This window comes from Callithrix jacchus, chromosome 3 (genome assembly GCF_049354715.1).
Source record: "Callithrix jacchus isolate 240 chromosome 3, calJac240_pri, whole genome shotgun sequence".
Taxonomy (NCBI): Eukaryota; Metazoa; Chordata; class Mammalia; order Primates; family Cebidae; genus Callithrix; species Callithrix jacchus.
In genome coordinates this window covers 189,690,352-189,714,866 of record NC_133504.1, presented here as the reverse complement: position 1 = coordinate 189,714,866, position 24,515 = coordinate 189,690,352, and the positions used below count along the sequence as shown (strand labels likewise).

Sequence of the window (24,515 nt, the reverse complement as noted above, 5' to 3'; positions counted from 1 at the left end):
AGCACTTTTCAAGTTAAGGTTGTTTGGTGTTGGATATCGGGGGCTGCCCGTTCTGGATGCTGTGTCCCTTTTTTCTCTTGTGCATGTCTGAGACTCCCTGTAACATAAGTTAGGCAGACAGATGGCTCCCAGGGCACCAGGAGTGGGGCCGCAGGGCGCTTGGTGGCTCCTGGCTGAGCTCTAGATGCTAGCCTGCTGGTATTGGTGGGTGGCAGGGAAGAGGTCATGGAGATGCCCATGCTGAAGGCTGGCAAAGATGAGGCCATTCTGTACCAGGTGCTGAAAAGCACACAGGGGAAAGCTGGGAAGATTTTCTTCTCTAGAAATTTTTGAGAAAGGGATTAGTTTTCAGGAATGAGTGTCCTTCCTGAAGGTAGGGGCTGGTGCTAAGCCGGTGGTCTCCAAATTTAAATCAGGCAGTGACTTGATTGTGCTGGCACAGCTGGTACAGCCCTGGCGGAGGCAGGTGAGCGGGGTGCTCTGCGCTCCCCCGCTGCGGCTCCTGTGCCTGCTGTCCTTGCCGAGCCCTTGGTGCATGGCTGCTCCCCACCTGCATGGGGCAGCGTTGTGCCCGGGGCATGGAGGGAGACACTGGCGAGGGCATGGGCTTGGCTGGGGCAGCCCTGAGCTCCAGGCCATGCTGCGAGCTGCCCTTCTCCAAGCAAAGGCAGCTGGGAGTAGTAGAGTTCATCTTTGTGGGACGCCACCTGGGAGACGAACACTGTCTTATTAGACGGGGCCTTCTCCCGAGTACCTGGGAGACGGGGGAGTGTTCGCTCCAGACACTTTCCCCTGTCCCCCACCTGGCGGATCTGAAAAGGGCTTTTATAACCCTGATAGGGCCGGGTGCGGTGGCTCACACCTGTAATCCCATCACTTTGGGGGCCTGAGGCAGGCGGATTGCCTGAGCTCTGGAGTTAGAGACAAGCCTGGGCAACATGTTAAGGCTCTACTAAAAATACAAAAAAAAAAAAGGGCAGGTGCGGTGGCTCATGCCTGTAATCCCAGCACTTCGGGAGACTGAGGTGGGCAGATCACCTGGGGTCAGAAGTTCAAGACCACCCTGGCCAGCCTGACAAAACCCTGTTTCTACTAAAAATAACGAAATTAGCCAGATGTGATGGTGCGTGCCTGTAATCCCAGCACTCGGGAGGTTGAGGCAGGCGAATCACTTGAACTCAGGAGGTGGAGGTTGGGATTGCGGGAGCCAAGATCGTGCCACTGCACTCCAGGCTGGGCAACAGACTGAGACTCCGTCTCAAAAAAAAAAAAAAAAGAAAAAAGTAGCTGGGTGTGGTGGTGGGGACCTGTAGTCTCAGCTACTTAGAATGCTGAAGCATGAGAATCGCTTGAACCTGGGAGGCAGAGGTTGCAGTTAGCTGAGAACTACACTCCAGCTTGGGCAACAGAGCAAGACTCTGTCTCAAAAAAAAAAAAAAAAAAAAACCCTGAAATCTTGATAGCAGTGGGGCATGGTGGCTCATACCTTTAAATTCCAGTGCTTTGGGAGTCCTAGATGTGGAGATGAGCTGAGCCTAGGAGTTCAACACCAGTCTAGGCAACATAGCAAGACACTCATCTCTACAGAAAAAATTTTAAAAATTGGCCAAGTGTGGCGGTGCACCTGGAGTCCTAGCTATTGGGGAGGCTGAGGTAGGAAGACGAGTGCTTGGGCCAGGAGTTGGAGGCTGCAGTGAGCTACGGTCCTGCCACTGCACTCCAGCCTGAGGGACACGGTGGGGCTTTGTCTCTAAAAAACACAAAGCGAACCAAAAAATAAAACCCTGACTGCAGGCACTCCCCAGAACTAACACATTGTGGTCTTGGCCCAGGATTTGGCCTAGGCATCTGTTGTTATGGAGGGTGGCTGCAGGCTAGAGGCCAGTGGGTCTGGGAGCTGCCTTCTTTTCCCTGCTCAGGCCCCAGAGGCCATGTGCGGCGGCATGGTTTGACAGCCGGTTCTGATTTAAAAGTCCTTTCTGTGTCAGAATTTTCATGATTTGTAGCTTAGCCTAAGAATATATTTAGTTGAGGTTGGTGACAATTGATGCTTGATTATGGTTCACGTCAGGATGTCAGAGGAAAAGGACCTGCACTGAGTGGGTCGGAGGCCACATCCCACTGAGAGCGCTGGCTGCTGCCACAGTGAGGGGTTTGCAGTTAGGCCCGGAGACTACACCTGGGGATGAAAACTCCAGATCAAACGGAGGAGAGGCCTGGCCGGGACATGCACCTGCATCCGTGTTGTGTAGCGGCACGTACTAATGTCACTGGTTGGGCACCTGCCATAAGCCAAGCACGTTTTGGAGCCAGGATGTGTCAGTGGACAGGGCAGAGGGTGGCATCTCTGCTGCATGGTGGGAAGAGCCGCATTGACCCCTGACTGGCTTCCAGGGTTAGGAAGACACATGTGACTCATCTCTGCCAGGCAAGGCGAGGCGGTGCTTGGGAGGGGCTTCCTGGCGTCTCTCCATCTGTTTAGCTTTAAGGGGTCAGAGGGTTGGGAGATGTGACCAAATAGATGGGGCTCTGATTGACATGAGTCACTGTGTTTTCCCTGTTAAGACCCCCTGCATGCCAATGGAGGCCTGTGTCGCCGAGAGTCCGAGGGCTCTGTGTCCTCTTCGGGGAGCCTGGACCTGGTGAGTCACTGTCTCCTCTTGTCCCTCAGGCCTCAGGGCTGCCCCCAGCAGCTGATTGCTGACCTCCCTCACATGGAAACCCGTGTTTACAAAACCCAGCATTCATTCTGTAAAGCTAGGGTATGAGGCTCAGGTGCTAGCCCAGGTGCCGTGGCAAAGTGCAGGGCTGGCCCAGGGCCTCATCAGGCCCCAGCCTTGCGGTCCCCCAGCCTAGGGTTCCTGAGATGGCACAAAAACTATGACTTACACAAGGGAGGGAAGTAAAAGTATCTTTGGGTTTATTTCTTAAATCCTCTTGTTGTGATTTAATGAAGATATCTTGAACTCCCACTAGGAATAAGTAGAGGCTTTGTGAGCAGGCGCTCCTACCTCCCCGTGTGAGATCCCATCCACTCTCGCGCTGCAGGCTTTGTGCCTCTGTCTCCGGGCCACTTGTCTGGCCTGCACTCTCTCTCACGCCTGCTCACTACTTGGCTGGTGCTTGTCCTGGCCCCAGTGTCCAGCAGTTGAGGGAGATGAGTGGGTACAGGCAGGACTCATGAGCTAGTTAGATTTTGTTTGATAGGAATTTTGGAAAACCTCACGGGTTGCCAGCATCCTAGTCATTTGAAATTTTCCAGCAGTAATTAATATAGAATATAATTTATCTTCAGTCGTTCCAAATAACACTGGAAGCTATAAGGATTTACCAAGTTTCAGCTCCTGCTGCCTAATACCTCCTACCCGCACACTCAGAGGCTTAAAATGATTACTATTGTTAAAAACAAGGGGGAGAGATCCAAGATGGCTGATTACTAGCAGCTCAGGATCGTAGCTCCCAGTGAAAGCGCAAAGAACAAGAGGACGCCACACTTTCAGACGAATTTTTGTTGCTCCCGGAGCAGGAGATTCCCAGCAGAGGAGCCCCACGGGTCACCAATGTGACTCTTGTGGCTGGCATGATGGTTTTGCTGGTGCCCCGGCTTGGTGGTTCTTGGTGCAGAGTAAATGGGACTAGGTCCCTTTTTGGTCGACGTTTGGAGCTCTGGGAAGGCAGAGTCACCTATTCAACTGGTTGAAAAAGGGACTCAACAAGGAAGCCAGACCGGAGATTCCTGGGCAGAAAAGCACCTTGAATCTTAATGCCGCTGTTTTAGCCGGCTCAGTGGGTTGCTCAGATTCCGGCATTGGGAATCAACAAGTTGGACGTTCACTCAGAGACCTAATTTGAAAGTCGGTAATTACAAAGACGACAGGTGGATAAATTTACAATGATGGGAAGAAACCAGCATAAAAAGGCTGAGAATACTCAAAACCAGAATGCCTCTCCCTCTACAGAGGATCACAGTTCCTCATCAACAAGGGAACAAGGCCTGATGGAGAACGAGTGCATTCCATTAACAGAATTAGGCTTCAGAAGGTGGATAATAAGAAACTTCTGTGAGTTAAAAGAACATGTTCTAGCCCAATATAAAGAAACTAAGAACTTTGAAAAAACGTTTGACGAAATCCTAACGAGAATAGACAATTTAGAGAGGAATATAAGTGAATTAATTGAACTGAAGAATACTATATGAGAACTCTGAGAAGTATGCACAGGTTTTAACACTTGAATTGATCAAGCAGAAGAAAGGATATCAGAGGTCGAAGACCAACTTAGTGAAATGAAACGAGAAGACAAGATTAGAGAAGAAAGAGTAAAAAGGAATGAGCTAAGTTTCCAAGAAATATGGGACTATGTGAAAAGACCTAATTTACGTTTGATAGGTGTACCTGAATGTCATAAGAGAATGAATCCAAGCTGGAAAGTATTCTTCAGGATATTATTCAGGAAAACTTTCCTGACCTAGTAAGGTGGGACAATACTCAACTCCAGGTAATACAGAGACCACCACAAAGATATTCCTCAAGTAGAGCAACCCCAAGGCACATAATCGTTAGATTCACCAGGGTTGAAATAAAAGAGAAAATTCTAAGGGCAGCTAGAGAGAAAGGTCAGGTTACCCACAAAGGGAAGCCTATCAGACTCACAGCAGATCTCTCAGCAGAAACCCTATAAACTAGAAGAGAGTGGGGGTCAATATTCAATATCCTCAAAGAAAAGAATTTTCAACCCAGAATCTCATATCCAGCCAAACTAAGCTTCATAAATGAAGGAAAAATAAAAGTTTTCACAAACAAGCAAGCACTCAGAGATTTCACCACCACCAGACCTGCTTTACAAGAGCTTCTGAAAGAAGCATTACACACAGAAAGGAACAACCAGTATCAGTCATCCCAAAAACTTACCAAAAGTTAAAGAGTATCTCCATAATGAAGTATTTATATCAACTAATAGGCAAAATAGCCAGCCAGCATTAAATGACAATGTTAAACTCACAAATATCAATATTAATCCTGAATTTAAATGGATTAAATGCCCCAATCAAAGACACAGACAGGCAAATTGAGTAAAAAGTCAAAACCCATTGGTACGCTGTATCCAGATCCATCTCATAAGCAAGGACACACAAAGACTCAAAACAAAGCGTTGGTGAAAGACTTACCAATCAAATGGAGAGCCAGAAAAAACACAAAAAAAACAAAAAATGACAGGAGTTGTAACTTTCGTCTCTAACAAAATAGACTTTAATAGTAACAAAGACTAAAAGAAACAAAGAAGGACATTACATAATGATAAAAGGATCAATGCAACAACAGGAGTCAATGATCATAAATATATCTGCACCCAATATAGGAGCACCCAGATACATAAGACAAGTTTTCAATGACTTATAAAGAGACTTGGACTCCCGCAAAATAATAGTGGGAGACTTTGACACCACGTTGTTAATATTTGACGGATCAACAAGATAGAACATTAACAGGGACATCTATGATTAGAACTCAGACCTGGAACAAGTAAACTCAGTGAATATTTATAGAGTTCTTCACCCCAGGTCCACAGAACATACATTTTTCTCAGTATCAGATTACACCTATTTTGAAAGTGACCACATAATTGGAAGTAAATCACTCCTCAGCATTTGCACAGCATTTCACAGACTTAAATGAAATATCGGTTGGCTGCTTGTTATTTTCTTCCCTTATTCCTTCCTGTCTCCGCTGTTAAGTACACTTATCGGCATAAAAGAGGCTTTTAATACCTATTTCTAGATTGCATTCCAGCCTGGGCAATAGAGCAAGACTCTTGTTCTCTCTCCCTCCTTTCTCTTTCTCTTCCTTTCTTTAACAAAACAAAACAAAAAAAGATCATTATTGTGCTGTGTCTCTGGGTCAGCTTGGTGGTTCTGCCCATTCTGGCCAGTCTTACCGTGTGTTTCTGGTTACCTGGCACATGAGCCAGCTGGCTGGTCCCAGAGGCCCTCAGTTGCATAGCTGGCCCTTCTTGGCCCTTGGCTGGGGCAGGAGCACCGACAGGACCCCTCATTTGCCTCACTCAGCGGGCCAGCTCACCCCGTCCCACAGCCATCTCAGGGACCCTGACAGTGAGCAGAGCAGGATGGCCCTGGAGGCCCAGGCTTAGAGCTGCTCATTCTGCCCACCCGGGTCTGGGCTGGGGCTGACTCCACCTCTTCATGGGAGGAGCCACAAAGGTATATTGTGAGGGGTATGGACACAGGGAAGGAGATGGTTGGGACCATTTGTGCAGCCAGACTGCCACTGCACAAACTAGTTTCCTGAAGTCATGCTCTGGGAGAAGAGACCTCAGACTGCCAGAAGGCAGTGAGAACTAACATTCCAGGTGAGGTTTCCATCAGAACGCTGTGCATGGGAGCTGTGTAGACAGAGGACGGGGGCTGGAACCCAGAGCCCCAGGAGGGAGTGGTCCACACAGGACGGCTCTGCTTCTGGGTGGAGAACCGGATCTGCCTGCTGAGCAGAGCCACGTAAGGGCCCATGCTGTCTTGAGCTTGATGGCCGGTGAGGCCCAGAGCTGAGAGAACGATAACTGTTCTCCCAACACCCAACACCTTAGGCAGTGTGGACTGAGCCTGAGAGATGTGCACCTGTGGAGCTGTGGGTGGGACGGTGGCAGGGCACCAGCTCCCCAGTACAAGCAGCCTGAGCCTGGGCTGCCCCAGGAGGTGCCCCAGGAGCTACAGGTGAGGGCGCTAGCCTCCCCAGTACGAGCAGCTTGGGTCTGGGCTGCCCTGGGAGGCACCCCGCACCCCCGTGACGCTGGCACCTGCACGGCTATTTGTCTTCCTGCTCCCCAGTCGGAGGCCTGCAGGACCCTGGCGCCCGAGAAGGACAAGGCTACCAAGCACTGCTGCATTCACCTCCCGGATGGGACATCCTGTGTGGTAGCTGTCAAGGCAGGCTTCTCCATCAAAGAGATCCTGTCCGGACTCTGTGAGCGGCATGGCATCAACGGGGCGGCCGCGGACCTCTTCCTGGTGGGCGGGGACAAGGTACTGACCCGCCTGACCTTCATGCTGCCCTTAGGCCATGGCCTGCCCACTGCTTGTCCCTTGGCTTTGCTAGAGTCCTCCCGCTGCCCCTCCTCTGCTCCTCATTTCAGCAGTGCCTGGGGTGGAGGCCGGGTGATCTGAACTGAACTCTCTGCTGGGAACACTTTGCATGTGGGTGCTAGGTTGGTGTGGAAAGAGTGATCACTTTCTTTGGATAGCTATTTCTGAAGCTGGTCTTTTGCTCTGCACAGCTGTGCACCTGGGGCACAATGTTCTGCCTTTCAGGGGCTGCCTGCTGTGCCCATGTTGATTCTGGTCCTTTGTTCCCCAGCCTCTCGTGCTGCACCAAGACAGTAGCATCCTGGAGTCAAGGGACCTGCGTCTAGAAAAGCGCACCTTGTTTCGGTGAGAGGAAGATGCTGTTATCACCTGAGGTTCCCAGAGCCCACCCGGGTGCCCACTACCTGCTGGTCTCTGCGCTTAGTGGGTAGCCTGTGGTACCTTACTGATGCTCCATGCTGGGCTATGATGGGGTGTCGGTGGGGCAGGGGGTGGAGGTCCACATTAGGCAGCCCTCTGCAAGCCGAGGGGTGAGAGGGGCCCTCTCCCTCCAGCCTCGTGAACAGGGGCTGCCCTGGCCTGGTGAGCACAGCCCCCTAAGATGCAGAGAGGGAGGGGCAGGTAACCAGGCTGTCGTGGGAGGAGGAGGCCACAGCCCTGGCTTGGCCTGGCATTTTCCATGTGGAGACCAGCTTACTGACCATCCACTTACTGACCAGCTGGGGGTTGAGGGCGGCCTGGGCCTGTGCTATAGTTCTGCTTGTGAGACTGAGCTCCTAATGAGGGCTGACATGAGTTTGTAGTGAATTTTTCCATCCCCCACCAGGCTGGATCTAGTACCGATTAACCGGTCAGTGGGACTCAAGGCCAAGCCCACCAAGCCCGTCACGGAGGTGCTGCGGCCCGTGGTGGCCAAGTATGGGCTGGACCTCGGTGGCCTGCTGGTGAGGCTGGTGAGTACTGCATTGGCGTCGGCACTGTGGGAACTGTCTGTTCCCTTTGGCAGCCTCTGTGTTGTTCGCTGAAGAGGACACACCAGGAAGTGATGTCTTCCCCTGATCTGGTTGTCCCCTAGAGGAGAGGACACAGCCTCTGCCATCTGCAGTTCTGGTTCTGGGCAGTGGAAGCCATCATTGTTTCTTTCCAAAAATAATTGATATTTGAGATGTGGTTTTGCTCCAGGAAGGCCAAAATGAGAAACAAACCAACCAACCCTGGAATATCCGCGACCACTGGCAAATGTGATCAGATAACGGCGTGCAGATGGCCCCGCCCCCACTGCACCTGCTGGGCACGAGCATTGTGCTGGTGGTCCAAGTGCACGATCATGTGTGCATGTCCTGATTCTCACCTGCGCTTTAGATTCCAGAACGCAGCTGATGTTTTCAGCCCGTGTCGTTATGTTGTGAATGGGGTTAGGAAAGAAAACCCCGCCTGGGGTGGTGCAGCAGGCACCGGGTGGGCCACGAGAGACAGGGAGAGCTGGGCCTCACTGGGTGTGCTCCGGAGCATGGGGGTTTAGGGCACAGTGTCTGCCTTGCCTTCTTCCCTTGTCAACTTCATTAGAGCAGTGATTTCAAGTATTTTCAGGATATTAATTTTCCCTGAAACTGCACTCAGATGTATTCAATGTATTCACTTTGAAGTGAATGAGAAGAGCCTATTAAATTATTTACAGATACCAGCTCCGAGGGTAACCTGAAGCCTCTTCCCTGCACTGTGGGGTCCCTCCTGGAGTCTGGAAATCTGCTGGTCAGAGACAGACCCGGCCTGGCTTCCAGTGTGCCCCTGTGGCCGGCTCTGGAGATCCTAAGCAATTGCTTAGCCCCGGGGGTCACAGTTTCCCTGTCTGTAATATTGGTCATGGCGGCACGCTCGTGGCATTGTTGGGAGGCACCAGGGTGGAAGGCTGGCCGCGGTCAGGCTCGTTCCTGTGAGCTGCAGCCCTTGGCTGCCAAGGTCTCCAGGCCAGGCAAGGTTAGGGCCGTGGGGGCTGCGAAGGATTCGTGTGGAATGGGTTGTTTGGGATGTGGCTTTTTCTTGGATGCTTTCTCCTGTCCTCGCCAGTGAATTCCTGGGCCCCCTATGCCCACGAATGTGGTGGAGGAAGTGGAACGTGGGGCACCTCCTCTGCTCCGCCCCCAGGGCCCACTACGCCTGCCCAGTGAGCCAGCCCCTCAGGAGCTCAGAGCCTCTCCCCCTGGCGCTGGACGGACAGATTGTGAATGGCAAACAAGTTGCTTTGTGATTACGGCAACGAGTCAGACTCTGCCAGAGGAGAGCTCCCCCCGGAGACAAGAGCTGTGGCTGGCGCCGCTGTACTCCAGCCTCAGACCTGCTCCTAAAGTGGTCTGTCTGCCTCCTTGTTTACAAAGGAGAGTATCTGCTCTCAGTATCCCCTCCTAGTGTTCGAGGATTGCTGAGTGGGTTTTTAGGGAGGCTGCCATCCAGGTTGTGAATGATGTGGAGACTTCTGTGAGCTTTAGTTCCTATTTCAGAGTATGTTCATGCATTTTAAAGCATTAAATGTGTGGGCGAAGGTGCTTCTGGGGTTCACACATGTTGTCCTGCCCCTGGGCCTTGGAGGGGCTGGTGCAGAAGCTGCTGCCTACGCAGTTCCTCAGGGCACTGCTTCCTGGGGCCAGCCACGGGGACCAGAGTTAGTTACCCCCGTTAGGAGCCCGGCCCAGCCCTGGCCCGTGTGCCTGAGTCAGGCAGGCCTCATCTCCTACGTGACTCCATTGAGCCTAGAATGGTTGTGCAGTCAGGGGTGGGGTCTCACACACCTGTCCCCTGAAGTTCCAATCCCGGTCAATTATTCAGTGCCCATCTCTGCCCTAGAGTGGAGAGAAGGAGCCTCTGGACCTCGGCGCCCCTATATCAAGTCTGGACGGACAGCGGGTTGTCTTGGAGGAGAAGGACCCTTCCAGAGTAAAGGGTGAGTAGGCCAGCACAGGGGAGGGGGCGAGTTGGGCTGGTGCAGGGGGGAGGGGGAATGAGGCCAGCACAGGGGAGGGGGCGAGTTGGGCTGGTGCAGGGGGGAGGGGGAATGAGGCCAGCACAGGGGAGGAGGCGAGTTGGGCTGGTGCAGGGGGGAGGGGGAATGAGGCCAGCACAGGGGAGGGGGCGAGTTGGGCTGGTGCAGGGGGGAGGGGGAATGAGGCCAGCGCAGGGGAGGGGGCTGTAGGTCTGGCACAGGGGAGGGGGCAGGCAGGACTGGTACAGGAGGGAGGGGGAGTGGCACCGGTGTAGGGGAGAGGGCAGGCCCAGGGAATGGGGAGGCTTTGGAGTCAGCACACAAAAGGGAAATGGTCTAGTCCCCTTCGTCCCTCCTCGGTGCCCTGATCTGGCACCCTTCCCTCCAGACACGAAACAGGAAGCCAGGACAGTAGACAGCTGTGCCCTGCCCGGCAAAGTGGGAGCCTGCCTTGGTCATGACGGTCCTGCCATGGGGAAGCTGGGGTCCGTCCAGCAGCCTTCAGAGATTGGCTTGCTGCCCAGCCCCAACCTGGTGCTGATGCACAGGAGCCAGCCCTCCTCAGAGCCCTGGTTGAGAGCCTTGCATGAGGAAGGTTACTCAGACCCAGGCGAGTGGGTCCTGTTTGTAGCAGAGGGACAGGCAGAGGCGTGGCCTTGGGGCCTGCAGGTGTAGGTGCTGTAGGGAGGTGTGTCTGTTGGAGAGAGCTTTCTGGAAACCCACCTGCAGATGCTCTGGATAGAGAGCTCACTTTGTTAGGAGCCACTTCAGGTGACATTGGGCTGCCCCTCTGTTTTTCAGGATGTTGGCCCTGATGATGTCACGTAGGGCACATGTGGCTCACTTGTCCCCACCCAGGGAGAGTTGGGCCATGGGTCTCAGGCAGAAGCAAATGCTGAGGCCATCAGCCTTGGAGCTCCAACCCTTGCTCCCCTCCCCAACTCGTCATAGAGCAGAGACCCTTCCCCCAGGTCACCCTTTGCTCTAGGGAAAGCCTCACCCCAGATCCTGACCCCAGGCAGGTGGAGTGAGCACAGCATGTGTAACCCAGCAGGGCGGCCACCAGCTTTGCCCCGGCTGGCCCTCAGTGTCTAGGGTCCACTGGGGCTTAGGGCTTGTTTGTGCATAGGCAAGTCCCATGGGGGCTGGAGTGAGGCATGCAGCATTTTTGTTGGGCTGTATGTGGGGCAGGACCTCGACTCCTCTAGTAACATCTTGGCCAGAGAAATGGGCTTGAGACTGTTAGTGCCAGCAAAGGCCAGCCTGTGGCCTTGACCTGGGGCAAAGACCATATTTCAAAATATGTGCTGGCCAGGCACGGTGGCTCATACCTTTAGTCCCAGCACTTTGGGAGGCCAAGGCAGGTGGATCACCTGAGGTCAGGAGTTTGAAACCAGCCTGGCCGACATGGTGATACCTCATCTCTACTAAAAATACAAAAATTAGCCAGGCATGGTAGTAGGCGTCTGTAATCCCAACTACTGAGGAGGCTGAGGCAGGAGAATCTCTTGAATCCGAGAGAAGGAGGTTGCAGTGAGCTGAGTTCATGCCACTATACTCCAGCCTGGTGACAGAGCGAGACTCTGTCTCAAAAAAAGGAAAAAAATAAATATAAGACTGTGACTTTCTAAAGAATATTTATGCCGAATAGTATATGAAATGAGCTTTTCAATTTCAACATCACTCTTCCAGAAAGTTCCCAGTTAGATGTACAGAGCCCCGCTGTGTGCGTGGAGGACGGGCCTCCTCTCCTGCCCCTGGGGTCTCTCCTGCGGACTGTGTGTGGTGCATAAGGGCAGCAGATACCTTGCGGCTTCTGTGCAGCTTTGCTGTCAGAGACAGTGGGAGCAGGTTGTCTATAAAACGTAGAGATGGATTTGCAAGTCCCTGAAATCATAAAGCTTTCTGATTATGTTTAGCATCCACAGATAAACAGAAAGGCGCTCCAGTCAAACAGAACACAGCTGTCAGTTCCAGCTCCAGAAACCACTCGGCTACGGTAATTCCCCGCCCTGGTCCACCCTGTGCCCCGCTTCCCTCTGCGGCCCGCCTGCTCTGCACAGCGCCCGGGTGCTTCTCCCACCTGCTTGTCACTGTGTGTCTCCCGCACACGCCTTGGTGGGGTCTGTCCTGTCCCTGCCGATGCCCAGCTCCCTCTTACCTGTGAAGGACCAGCTGCCGGCTTTCTTTTCATCTGAGGTGGGGTGGTTGTACCTTCAATGCTGTTCTAGTTTGTAATCTTCATCATTGCAATTGGCTTTTCTGCAGTGCATGCGAATTCCGTGTCAGTGCAACCCGTGTTTCATAGAACCTTCTCATCTATCACTAATGAATGATATGCTGTCATGTATTGAAATGAAAGTAGAACTTTGACTTTCCTTCTAATGCAGGGAGAGGAAAGAACACTAGGCAAGTCTAATTCTATTAAAATAAAAGGAGAAAATGGAAAAAATGCTAGGGATCCCCGGCTTTCAAAGAGAGAAGAATCTATTGCAAAGATTGGGAAAAAAAAATATCAGAAAATTAATTTGGACGAAGCAGAGGGTATGTGAACTTTTTAAAACTTGCACGTTTGTAGTAAATGCGCAGTTTTCAGTATAGTCAGTAGAGCTGCTCGGAGCTGTCAGCATCTGGGTGACTGCGGATATTCTCTGTGGCCTGGAGGATACACGCCTCCTGGGGGCAGGCAGGGGGCTGTTGGGATCACTTCACCAAAACCCCAGTTTTCAGACCGAGTGCCAGGCTCCTAGGGTGTCAGGGGCAGCCGATGTGAGCAGCACCATCTGCCCGGAGATGCCACAGGCTCCGCCAGGCTCTGCCTCTGTCTCGCCCAGGCTCCTGCCCATGACCCCACCTCTGGCTTGCACCAGGGTCCCCAGCGTGGATGGAGGCACAGTTAGCATTAGAGGCCACACTAGGCAGAGCTGGGTGCCCAGGAGAGGGGAGGCGGAGCACCTGGCCTCGAAGGAAGGGCCGTGGGCTTGCTGATCTCTCTTGGCCACAGGGTCAGTGAGGCAGGTCAGCCTGCATACCCCGACCTCCAGGAGAGCTGGCAGGCGTACCTGGAAGACTGAGTTGGAGAGACGAGTCCTTTCTTGATGCTGCTTTTTCCTCCAGAAGCTTGTAAAAAAGAGAAGCATTGAAAACAGAATCAAAACCAGCAGCTGTCACTGTGACCTGGATTTTCATCCAGGGCATATTTGCCAGTGCACTTGGCTTGTCATGGCTCTGTCACAGCTGGCTGTGGAGTCTGAGCTCACAGTAAAACCATAACATATACCCCCAGCTTTTGTTGGCCACCAAACACAAGTAAATCACATGCCCTCTTTGAGGCTCGCACGTTTCTGAGAACCATGAAATCGGAGATTTTGGATTCCTTGTGGTTGTTAAAAAGTCAGAGTGTGATTTCAGTGCTAGAGAAATCCCAGTTTAGACACCATCTATCTCGAATGGTGGCCTTGGGGCCTGCTACACTAGAAAATCCAGCCCAGTTAAGAAGAGAGCTCTGGGGGAGCCAGCAAAGAAGCTGGAGGTGCCTGCGGGCCCTGGAGTTGTTGGGCAGTGGGAGGCCCAGGGGCACCCGTCCTGGCCCCTCGGGGCTGTGGAGCTCCGGCAGAGAGAGAGGGAGGGCACGTGTTGCCCCCTCTGTCCTAGGCCTGGAAGGGCCACCCTCCGCCCAGAGGCACTGACCCACAAGAGGCAGGCATGGATTTGAAGGTGCCCTTCCCAGACCACCCATCTTAGGACCTTCCTCTCCTCCCTCCTTGGGTTCATCCTGCTCCTGACTTGGAGGACGGCAGCTGTAGCCAGGACTCAGTGATGCCTCAGACGCTGACTACCCAGAGAAGGGGCCAGTCCTCAGAGGGCCCCAAGTCCTCAGCCCAGGCCAGAGAACCCCACAGTGTCCTACTCAGACAGCACCAGTGCATAACCACGTGGAGTCAGGGGTCTCGTTGATTCACGTCTGGACCTCACGCAGCTGGGTTTTCAGACTCCCCAGAAGCTGCAGGGCCCTCCCTTCCTCTCTGCAGGAAGACAGTGTGGACGGAAAAGGACTCTTCTTGACCCACAGCCGATAGGGTGTTAGGACAGCCCAGGATAAGAGTTTTCTAGAATGTTCTGCTGTGATGGTTATTAATGTGAAACTCTCTAAAACAGTCACTCTGGGTTTTCTTCCAATAGAGTTTTTTGAGCTTATTTCCAAAGCTCAGAGCAACAGAGCAGATGACCAACGTGGGCTGCTAAGGAAGGAAGACCTGGTGCTGCCAGAGTTCCTTCGTTTACCGCCTGGTTCTACAGAACTGACCCTCCCCACTGCGGCTGCCATGGCCAAGGGCTTCAGCAAGAGAGGCGCAACAGGCAGTGGCCGGGAGAGTGCCTCCCAGCCCAGCGAGCAGTGGGAGCCCGCCCAGGAGAGCAGCGACAGCCCATCCACCAGCCCGGGCTCTGCCCCCAGCCCCCCTGGGCCTCCTGGGACGACTTCCCCTGGGCAGAAGTCTCCCAGCGGGGCCTTCTGTACCCCCCAGTCCCCCAGCTCCCTCGAGCAGGAGGGCACCACACAGATCTGGAAGAGGCAGTCTCGGGAAGTGGAGGCCGGGGGCATCCAGACGGTGGAGGATGAGCATGTGGCTGAGCTGACCCTGATGGGGGAGGGGGACATCAGCAGCCCCAACAGCACCTTGCTGCCACCACCCTCTGCCCCCCAGGACGCGCTGGAACCTTCAAGACCAGGTACCTCCAGGTTCTGATCCCCTCCACCTTGGCCCCGTCAGCGTGGTCTGCTCAGCTTCCAGTCAGAAAGGACAGAGGGCCCCCAGCTGCCACTATTTGCTGGCAGTCTCCGTGGCCCCTCCTCACCTGCTGTTTGGGGGCTTCCTGGCCCTCTCGGAAAGGAGGGGCTCATGTGGCCCCAGGCCAGTGTCTATTAGGATGGTCCCCCTGAGGTGCTCCTGGCAGGCGTCCTGGTGCCCCGAGAGGCTCTCGAAGGAATGATGCGTGGCAGTGCCTGTGTCCAGGTCTGGGAACACCCTGGGCGAGGCCTGGGGGCTTCTGAAAATGGGAGGCCTTCCTTTCCAAACTTGGACAGCGCCCGTTTTTAGTGTTTATGTCTCAAGACTGAAAAACAATAGCACTTGTCTTGAGGAAGTGAAGCCCCTGTATTTATAGCAGGAGAGGGCTCTGAGACACAGGCCCATCCTCAGAGAGAGCCTTGAGAATACAGCTGGGACCACCAGCAGCCCCCACAGCAGGTGCTGTGGGTGCTCGGGAGTCAAGTGACGTCAGCAGGGCTCCTTGACCGTGGGTGTCACAAGCATTTCTCAAAGGAGTCAGGGGAGTCAGTGGGTGTTAAGGTGAACAGGATGGTCTGGCAGCAGGGATATTTCCATGAGCCACAAAATTCAGAAACTGAGGCAAGGCTCCCAGCAGGAGGCAGGGGAAGCTGTTTCCAGGGGTCCGAGGGCTGTGGCCTACGTGGCCGTCCCCTGGAAAGAGGAGCCACTCAGGGCATGTGTCATGGAGCGTGCTTGGGGTGTGTGGACACCGCGGATGGTCTACTGGGGGTGATGGGAGCGCCTCTCCGTCCTGCACCCTGGTCCGGGATGTTGATGGCAGTGGGAATCCTGCCACCGGGTCTGGTCTGATCAGACCTGTAACCTGGACCTTGCTGGGGGACCAGGGAGTGCACATCTGTAAATCTGTACATATCTGGGCTTTGGGGGACACATGTGGTATGGGAGGGGCTCCCTGGTCCCTTTCCCAGCCAGGACATGCCTGGGTGAGAAAGCCTGAGGTGCTCGGCGTGCCCACTGGTGCCACTCCGCAGCCTCTGCCCCTGGCCCAAGTCCCCTTGTCCCATCTCCAGACACCTCTGTGGCTGTCACCTGCGTTTTGAGTCTGTTTTTCCAGGAGTAATAAACTCTGGGCCCGAGACTGGACTGCCTGGCTTCCAACTTGCCTTTCTCATTTGAAGCTTTGTTTCCACTGTAGAAAATAATAAAAATGTTTAATCTGCAGGAAATATTACACATTTTAGGGGATGAAATGGATTACCTTAATCTCCCAGCTTTGGCCTGCCTGTAATCCCAGATACTCTGGAGGCTGAGGCAGAAAAATTGCTTGAACTCAGGAGGCGGAGGTTGCAGTGGGCTGAGATCGCACCACTGCACTCCAGCCTGGGCGACAGAGTGAGGCTTAGCCTCAAATAGATATATATATATATGCATGCATATCATTCACTGAACAAAACTCTGAGCGCCTGGTGTGCTCCCAGTGGCACAGTTATGCGACAGGACGGCAAAAGGGCTGGTGACCCCGTGGGTGGGTGCTGAGATGAGCTGTCCCTCTGGCCCTCAGGCTGCAGTCCCTTGCCCACACCCCAGCCACGTGGCCCTGGGGCTGGGACTGGCACTGTGCACAGATCTGGGATGTGGGGTGTGTCGGGCTGCCTGGGAGGGCCAGACAGACCCACATGTTCTCTCTCCTGCCAGGGGCCATTAGCATGGAGGTGGTTTACAGTACAGGGCCCAGCCGAGCACCCGCAGCTGATGTCCCTGATGTGTTGGTGGCAGGAGGGTGGGAGGTGCCGGCCTTGAGAGGAGCAGGTCCCCCTGCTCTGGTGGCTGCCCCCAACTGCAACTGGCCAGAACCAGCTCTCCACCCCACTGGCTCCCCAGCCCCTGGGCAGTTGGGCACCCCGGGCCCTTGGCTCTTGGGCTGTCTCCTAGGAGGAGACCCAGCAGGAGAAAGGGGTGGGAGTGGCTTCGGCCATAGGTCATAGGTCTGTGTCCACCACGTGCCTGTCCCTGGCAACACCAGACAACTACCGAGGACCTGCCCAGTCTTCCTGGTGGTGCTGGCTGCAGGTTGCTTGGGGAGGGGACGTTGGGACAGAAACTGCTCTGTACAGCTTGCTTTCTGGAGCCCTCACTCTAACGAGATTCTCTGTATTGGAGAGGTCCTTGTGGCATGGGCCTCGAGTCAGTCACCTGCCCGTGGCTGTGAGTGCCATAGTGGTGTGATGGAGCCTCTTTCACAACCATGGGCTGGGGTGAGCCTGGACTGAACGCTCACCCGTCATCGTCAGGGTTTAGGAGCTTGGGAGTCATCCCCGGTCACACTTTATGACTTTGACAGTTGGTGCCTCCTCACAATGTGGCAGCCACCCTGGACCCAGTATCTGGGGTGGAGATACACAACACAGGCTCCTGCCCACTCACTCCATAGTCACGGTGGGTGGCATGCCAGCCTCTGAGGTAGGGGGAGTCTCCATAGAGCTGCACCACGCCACCCTGCCCTTCCAGCCTCGGCACCATGCACGGTGCCACTCCTAGCCCCAGCGCCATGCACCACATGGTGCTCCACCCCACCCTTCTAGCCTCAGCATCACCCACCATGCCATCCCGTCCTTCTAGCCCCAGTGCTGCATGCCACATGGCACTCCACTCCATCCATCTAGCCCCAGAGCCATGCCCCGAGACCTGTCGGGTCCTGCCGGCTGGCTAGTACCCCCACCATGCGTGTCTGGTCCCAGAGGAATGCGGGCAAGTCTCATCTTTTGGCTACTTGCCACCAGGCCACCAGTCTCATGCCCCTGAGCCTTAGCTCTTTGACACACACAACAGAGGCTCCAGGCGGGAGAAGTGCCAGGCCCCTCACCAGGCTCCAGGGCACTCTGAGGGGGCGTGCATGTGTCCACACAGTGCCGTGTGTATTAGTCTGTTTTCATGCTGCTATGAAGGACTACCCAAGACTGGGTAATTTATACAAAGAGGCTTAATTGACTCAGAGTTCCGCATGGCTGGGGAGGCCTCAGGAAACTTACAGTCAGGGTGGAAGGCACCTTTTCACGGGGCACAGGAGAGAATGAGTGCCAGCAGGGGAAATGCCAGGTGCTTATAAAACCATCAGACTCCATATCACGAGAACAGTATGGGGGAAACACCCCACCCCATGATCCATTTACCTCCACCTGGTCCCGCCCTTGGCATCTGGGGATTTGGATGGGGACACAGAGCCAAGCCACACCCATGTGTCAGGCAGATACGCTCATGTGCGTGCACACCTGGTGTGTGTGCGTGTGGCCCGTGTCTGCATGGCACACGTTTTGTGCATGTCTGTGTCTTCGCTCACCTCTTGTTCTCAAGGGGAGGGAGCAGTCCCTCCAGCACCATTGCGTCCCGCCTTTAGAAGTCATCCTCCATCCTACACTGAAGCAGACCCTCTTTGTGTTTTCACAAAGGAGAGAGGTGTTCAAAAGGTCACGTGCGCCCCACCCCAGTTTCCAATGCACAGTGCTTCTTCCATACGCACAATCTGAAAACGTGTTCATTCCGGGTAAGTCCCAGATCTTCTCAACCAGATCTGTTCAGTTTACAGCAAAAAACCCGGAAGCTGGGTGGTCTCACTGCTGGCCAGCTGGCTGCAAGGCCACAGTCAGGGGTCCTGGCTGGCAGCTGGAGGCCAGTGGCTCCTCCCAGCCCCTTTGGGAAGGCTGAGTGCCCAGCACCGTGGCCAGGCTGGGCTCCTGGTGCAGAGGTCCGAAGAGGATGCAGACTCCACATGCTGCTAGGGAGGTGCCAGGCACCTCCTCAGGAGGGGGTCCCTGTACAGCTGTCCTGGGGCCTGGGTCCCCCGGGGCAGCTCACTGGGTGGGGGCAGGGGTCACTCAACCTGGAGGCCCTAGTGTCACAGCTACCAGTGTCTCCAAGGGACACATTTGGGCCCAGTGGCTCTCAGGGGCCTGGAGCTCAGCTACCTGCCAGGTGCACGCTGGTCTCCAGCTCTCCACAGATGCTTGCCTGCTGGGATGTCTGTGTCCTGGGGGTGAGAGTACCCCCCGTGGCACTACCACTGTGTCATCCCTGCTGAAGCCCGGGTGAGGATGCAGCCCTGCCCGGCTCCTGCTCTGAGAGAGGCCTCCTTGGCAGGTCCCATGCCCAGCCATCTGCAAGAACAGATGTAGCTTAGACGCCCTCACTGTGATGTGGATTGAGAAGTGCTGGCTTTTTCAGGGACACAGTCACCAGAGCCAGCCACTGGTCTCAGGCTTGCAAAGCTGCTGGGCACCTGCTACGTGCCTCTCTAGAACCGCCTCTCCCCAGAACACCTCCTGGCATCTGCCCAGCCTCATGGCTCCCCAGGGACTTCCTGAGCTGACCAGTTGGCCTGGGCCCTCCTCCACAGCCTGCAGCCCAGCTGTGACACGTGGTCCTCTCGGATCTCACCACAAGACACCCTAGGTTGCTCCCCTCCTCCTCTGAAGTGTCTGCCCTCTCTCTGAAGTTCCAGCCACGTCTTGCAGAGTGGAAGTCTCAGGACTGCAAGTGACTGTGGCCTGGCCCACCCCCGTGTTCCCACTTGAGCCAGTGCTGCTGGAGCTCCGGCCTGCAGCCCCTCCCTGGGGTCCACCACATGCACGCCTGTGCCCTGAGCCATTCCCACGCCTGTTCCCATCGTACCATGCTGTGCACCTGCTGGGCACTGTCCACCCCCTCACCAGTGCCCGGAAGTATGTGAGGAGCTCTTTCTCAGCCCCAGCCCATCACAGGCACAGTCATGATTCTGGTTGGGGACCCACAGAGACAGGGGGACCTGGGGGGTCACACTCTGGAATCAGGTTCAAGGGGGGGCTCTCTTTCCCATGGAGGCCCATCAGCAGGAGTGCACAGGCCTCGGTGGAAGCCCGTGGAGCGTGCTGCCATGGGAAGGCTGGGAAGGGAAGGGGTCTTGGGAGCAGGGTGAATTGTGGTGTCCCTGCCTCTGTTTCCCCCTCACTTCCCCCTTCCTCGTGTGTTCTCAGTTTGAGCCGGCTCAGCCATGCCTGGGTGTCCAGGTGCCCTGTGAGCTTCCAAGGGGGCACTAGGGAGACTTAACAGAGGAGGTGGCTGCAGTTGGCAGCACAGATAATTTGGAGCATGGGGGCAGAGGCTGAGCAAAGTGCCTGGGGGACAGGGTCCCTCTGGGAGCAGGAGCGGGACAGGTGGCAGGTCTGGGTCTCGAAGGAGAGCCTGGGAGGCAGCTGAGAGCCCCTGCTCCCGCTGTGCCTGCCAGGAGGCGGGGGCCCTGACTCAGCCTTGAGGACCAGGGTGGAGTGGGGGCCTGACCTTCGCTGCCCCAGGCCCTTCCTGTCCAGACATTCCTGGACAAGTGTGGGGGAGGCCTGGGGGCGACTGGCAGCTGGCGAGGGGCCCATCCATGTGGCAGGAGAGGCCTTCCTGCTGTGTCTTGTGGGGCCTCCATCACGGCCGCCTTCCAGGAGGGCTGGACAACGAAGTCAGAGCAGCACTACCAGCCAGCCGAGGGTGGGGAGCTGTGGAACCCACAGGAGGGGAGAGGTTCACAGGTGGCCCAAGGGGCAGGGAATGAGATCCCAGTGTGGCCTCACGTCTGAATGTTAGGAGATGTGGGATGGGTCAGAACGAACCGGCACCAGGATTGAGACCAGGCCCCTCTGGAGGCGGCACAGGCTCTGCCTGTAGCCTGTAGCCTGTAGCCCTCCTGGGTCTCTGTGTTGCCATCCCTGCCAGGGAAATGTTGGGCAGGAAGTGCTTGCCAGGCAGGCCCTGGCACGCAGGTCGTGAGGCTGCCCGCTGCTCAGGGCTGGGCCCAGTGGCTGAGTCAGGCCTGGGGCTGGCTGTCCCGAACAGGAGGGCGAGGCTGGGCCATATAGGCAGGAGGGGCCTGGCTGTAGCCCCCTCCTTGTGAGATGGGCGTCCTTGGCCAGTACCGAGCTGCCCTCTCTCCTGTCTCCAGAAACAAGTGTTTCTCCCCATCCTGAGCACACTAGCTGTCCAGGGCTCATAGGGACCTATCCTCCCATCTGTCCATGTGGGGCCAGTGGGGCAGAGCCTGGGTCCTGGATATGCGTGGGGTCACAGGCCCCTTCAGAGCCTGATGGACGCTCCAGGCAAATGCCCAAATGCCCACAGTATTGACCGGCGAGGGGGGCAAACCCCTGCCTCTCCCCATACCTGCTCCTCTCCTGGCCCTGCAGCCCGGTATTTGGAGCCATGGGTACCTGGTGACAAGAAGGAGATGGGCGGAGCTGTCCCCTTGTCACCTGGGGCAGGGCTGACTCCTAGCCCTGGCAGAAGCTAGCAGGATACTTGTTGAATGAACAGAGGCCCAACTGGGAGAAGCTTTTGATCTCAGCTGCTCCACATGGACTCTGGGCATCCAGAGGACATCTCCACCTGGCCTGCCTGGGACACACAGGCCCGGAGCAGCCCCCACATGCGGGCTGGGCGCTCTGGTGCTGCATGTCGGGGCCAGGATGAGGGCCTCTGGGGCCACTGCCAGGACTTGTTCAAGTGAACGGGTGGGGCACGCTCAAGAGGGGAGCCATGACTTCTGCCGCAGCACAGACTCACAGGCACCTCACAGAGGCTGCTTCCAGAAGCTTGGACTGGCAGGGAGGTGGGGCACTCTGGGTGGAGGACTTTGGTGGCCGTGGAGTGGCTGGGGCAGCAAGGACCCTGAGGTCACCTCAGGGACCTCAAAACTGTGGATCCAGGAGGGTCTTCATCTTCCCTGGCAAGGCCTTTGGTTCACCGGGGGAGACCAAGGCCCAGGGAGGGCAGCAGTTGGTAGCAGGGACCCTTTGTCCCTGGTCCCATCCGCTGGGGGCTGGTTCCTCCTGCAGCTAGTCTTCTGGGGGCCCAGGCCTGCTGCTCCTGCCACCCCATGGGCGCCTCAAGGCCTCCACCCTGTTATAGGCATAACTGTCTCAGGGCCTCGACCCCAGGCTCAATGAGGAAGGGAGCTCCTGGACCTCTGCGTGGACATGCTGGGCACGCAGGAACCTGCCCCCGAAGCCTGCTCCTCTGAGTCAATAAGACACACCCACTGTGCAGATGGGGAGGTGGAGTCGCTGATCGGGGAAGGGCTTCTGGGTGGCACGGGGACTGCCCTGCCCTGCCCTGCCTAGGCCTTGGGTCCCGCCATGGAGCTCCAGGGGCATGTGAACCCACCCATCCTTGCACACCCTTCACTCCCCTCAGCCGCACCCTGCCTTGGCCCTTGGGGACTCCATCCTGGCATAGGCATGACCGTCCTCCAGGGTCCACATGGACACCACCAGACATGGCCGGCAGTGATGCCCTGGGTAGGAAGACCTCCCGGGGGTGCTGGCAAGGAGATGGCCTGCCGCGTTGGGTCTAGAAGCTTCCAAGGCCTGCTTAGGCAGCTAGGACAGCTAGGAACTCCTGGGGGTGGAGTGATCATTGAAGCCGGAAGTGGGGCCAGAGTCACTGAACAGCCCAGAATAGGGGCCTCAGCAGGGGGTTGGGGATGGAGGGGGAGGGTGCATGATAGGCAGGCCCAGAGCAGGGTGCGTGAGGTGAAGACGGGGCCCAGGCAGCCAGCCAAGTGGGCAAGCAGGTGGCCAGGCTGGTAGGATGGGGCAGGCCATCCGCTTAGAGCTCAGGGCCCACTCTGCCAGGCTGCGGGGGTCCAGCCTTTCTGGAACTGTCCCCACCCTAGTGCTTGGCCCCCTGGAGGTGGCCCCTGAGGATAGCCTCCAGGAAGAATTAGGGGCCACGACAGCCTGAGACGTGTAGTCAGCGCTGGGGATCCTCAAGACCCATTGTGCCCTCAAGACCCACTGTTTCTGAGCTGCAGTGGGGAGGGGGTGTTGGGGTTTGTGAGTGTGTGTGGAGGGGTGGCAGGGTTTCTGAGTGTGTGTGTGGGTGATAGGGTTTCTGAGTGTGTGTGGGGATGATAGGGTTTCTGAGTGTGTGGGGGATGATAGGGTTTCTGAGTGTGTGTGGGGGATGATAGGGTTTCTGAGTGTGTGTGGGATGATAGGGTTTCTGAGTGTGTGTGGGGGGATGATAGGGTTTCTGAGTGTGTGTGTGTGGATGATAGGGTTTCTGAGTGTGTGTGGGGATGATAGGGTTTCTGAGTGTGTGTGTGTGGATGATAGGGTTTCTGAGTGTGTGTGGGGATGATAGGGTTTCTGAGTGTGTGTGTGGATGATAGGGTTTCTGAGTGTGTGGGGGGATGATAGGGTTTCTGAGTGTGTGTGTGTGGATGATAGGGTTTCTGAGTGTGTGTGGGGGGATGATAGGGTTTCTGAGTGTGTGTGGGGGGATGATAGGGTTTCTGAGTGTGTGTGTGGGGATGATAGGGTTTCTGAGTGTGTGTGGGTGATAGGGTTTCTGAGTGTGTGTGGGGGGATGATAGGGTTTCTGAGTGTGTGGGGGGATGATAGGGTTTCTGAGTGTGTGGAGGGATGATAGGGTTTCTGAGTGTGTGGGGGGATGATAGGGTTTCTGAGTGTGTGGGGGGATGATAGGGTTTCTGAGTGTGTGTGGGGATGATAGGGTTTCTGAGTGTGTGGGGGATGATAGGGTTTCTGAGTGTGTGTGTGGATGATAGGGTTTCTGAGTGTGTGTGGGGGTGATAGGGTTTCTGAGTGTGTGTGGGATGATAGGGTTTCTGAGTGTGTGTGGGGGTGATAGGGTTTCTGAGTGTGTGTGTGGGGATGATAGGGTTTCTGAGTGTGTGTGGGGGGATGATAGGGTTTCTGAGTGTGTGTGGGGGGATGATAGGGTTTCTGAGTGTGTGTGTGGGGATGATAGGGTTTCTGAGTGTGTGTGGGTGATAGGGTTTCTGAGTGTGTGTGTGGGGATGATAGGGTTTCTGAGTGTGTGTGGGTGATAGGGTTTCTGAGTGTGTGTGTGGGGATGATAGGGTTTCTGAGTGTGTGTGGGTGATAGGGTTTCTGAGTGTGTGTGTGTGGATGATAGGGTTTCTGAGTGTGTGTGGGGGGATGATAGGGTTTCTGAGTGTGTGTGTGGGGATGATAGGGTTTCTGAGTGTGTGTGGGTGATAGGGTTTCTGAGTGTGTGTGTGGGGATGATAGGGTTTCTGAGTGTGTGTGGGTGATAGGGTTTCTGAGTGTGTGTGTGGGGATGATAGGGTTTCTGAGTGTGTGTGGGTGATAGGGTTTCTGAGTGTGTGTGTGGGGATGATAGGGTTTCTGAGTGTGTGGGGGGATGATAGGGTTTCTGAGTGTGTGTGTGGGTGATAGGGTTTCTGAGTGTGTGTTGGGGGATGATAGGGTTTCTGAGTGTGTGTGTGGGGATGATAGGGTTTCTGAGTGTGTGGGGGGATGATAGGGTTTCTGAGTGTGTGTGTGGGGATGATAGGGTTTCTGAGTGTGTGGGGATGATAGGGTTTCTGAGTGTGTGTGTGGGGATGATAGGGTTTCTGAGTGTGTGTGTGGGGATGATAGGGTTTCTGAGTGTGTGGGGATGATAGGGTTTCTGAGTGTGTGTGTGGGGATGATAGGGTTTCTGAGTGTGTGGGGGGATGATAGGGTTTCTGAGTGTGTGTGTGGGTGATAGGGTTTCTGAGTGTGTGTTGGGGGATGATAGGGTTTCTGAGTGTGTGGGGGGATGATAGGGTTTCTGAGTGTGTGGGGGGTGATAGGGTTTCTGA

At 55.5% G+C, this 24,515-nt stretch overlaps 1 protein-coding gene across 10 annotated transcripts in view; it reads left to right on the top strand.

Annotated features, from left to right (window-relative positions):
* Positions 1 to 24,515, top strand: part of RGS12 (regulator of G protein signaling 12) — a 170,127-nt gene that overhangs the window by 140,641 nt on the left and 4,971 nt on the right. For 4 of the 10 annotated variants that reach the window (XM_035294238.3, XM_078367649.1, XM_054253530.2 and 1 more), the window contains 8 exons: positions 2,566 to 2,642; positions 6,842 to 7,036; positions 7,368 to 7,441; positions 7,923 to 8,049; positions 9,938 to 10,034; positions 11,993 to 12,072; positions 12,464 to 12,617; positions 14,256 to 14,804. In XM_035294238.3, the coding sequence (XP_035150129.3) occupies positions 2,566 to 2,642; positions 6,842 to 7,036; positions 7,368 to 7,441; positions 7,923 to 8,049; positions 9,938 to 10,034; positions 11,993 to 12,072; positions 12,464 to 12,617; positions 14,256 to 14,804 (1,353 nt within the window). Of the gene's footprint in view, positions 1 to 2,565; positions 2,643 to 6,841; positions 7,037 to 7,367; positions 7,442 to 7,922; positions 8,050 to 9,937; positions 10,035 to 11,992; positions 12,073 to 12,463; positions 12,618 to 14,255; positions 16,010 to 18,312; positions 19,002 to 24,515 lie in introns of those variants that run through there. The other 6 variants (XM_035294241.3, XM_078367651.1, XM_078367646.1 and 3 more) reach the window with 5 other exon arrangements.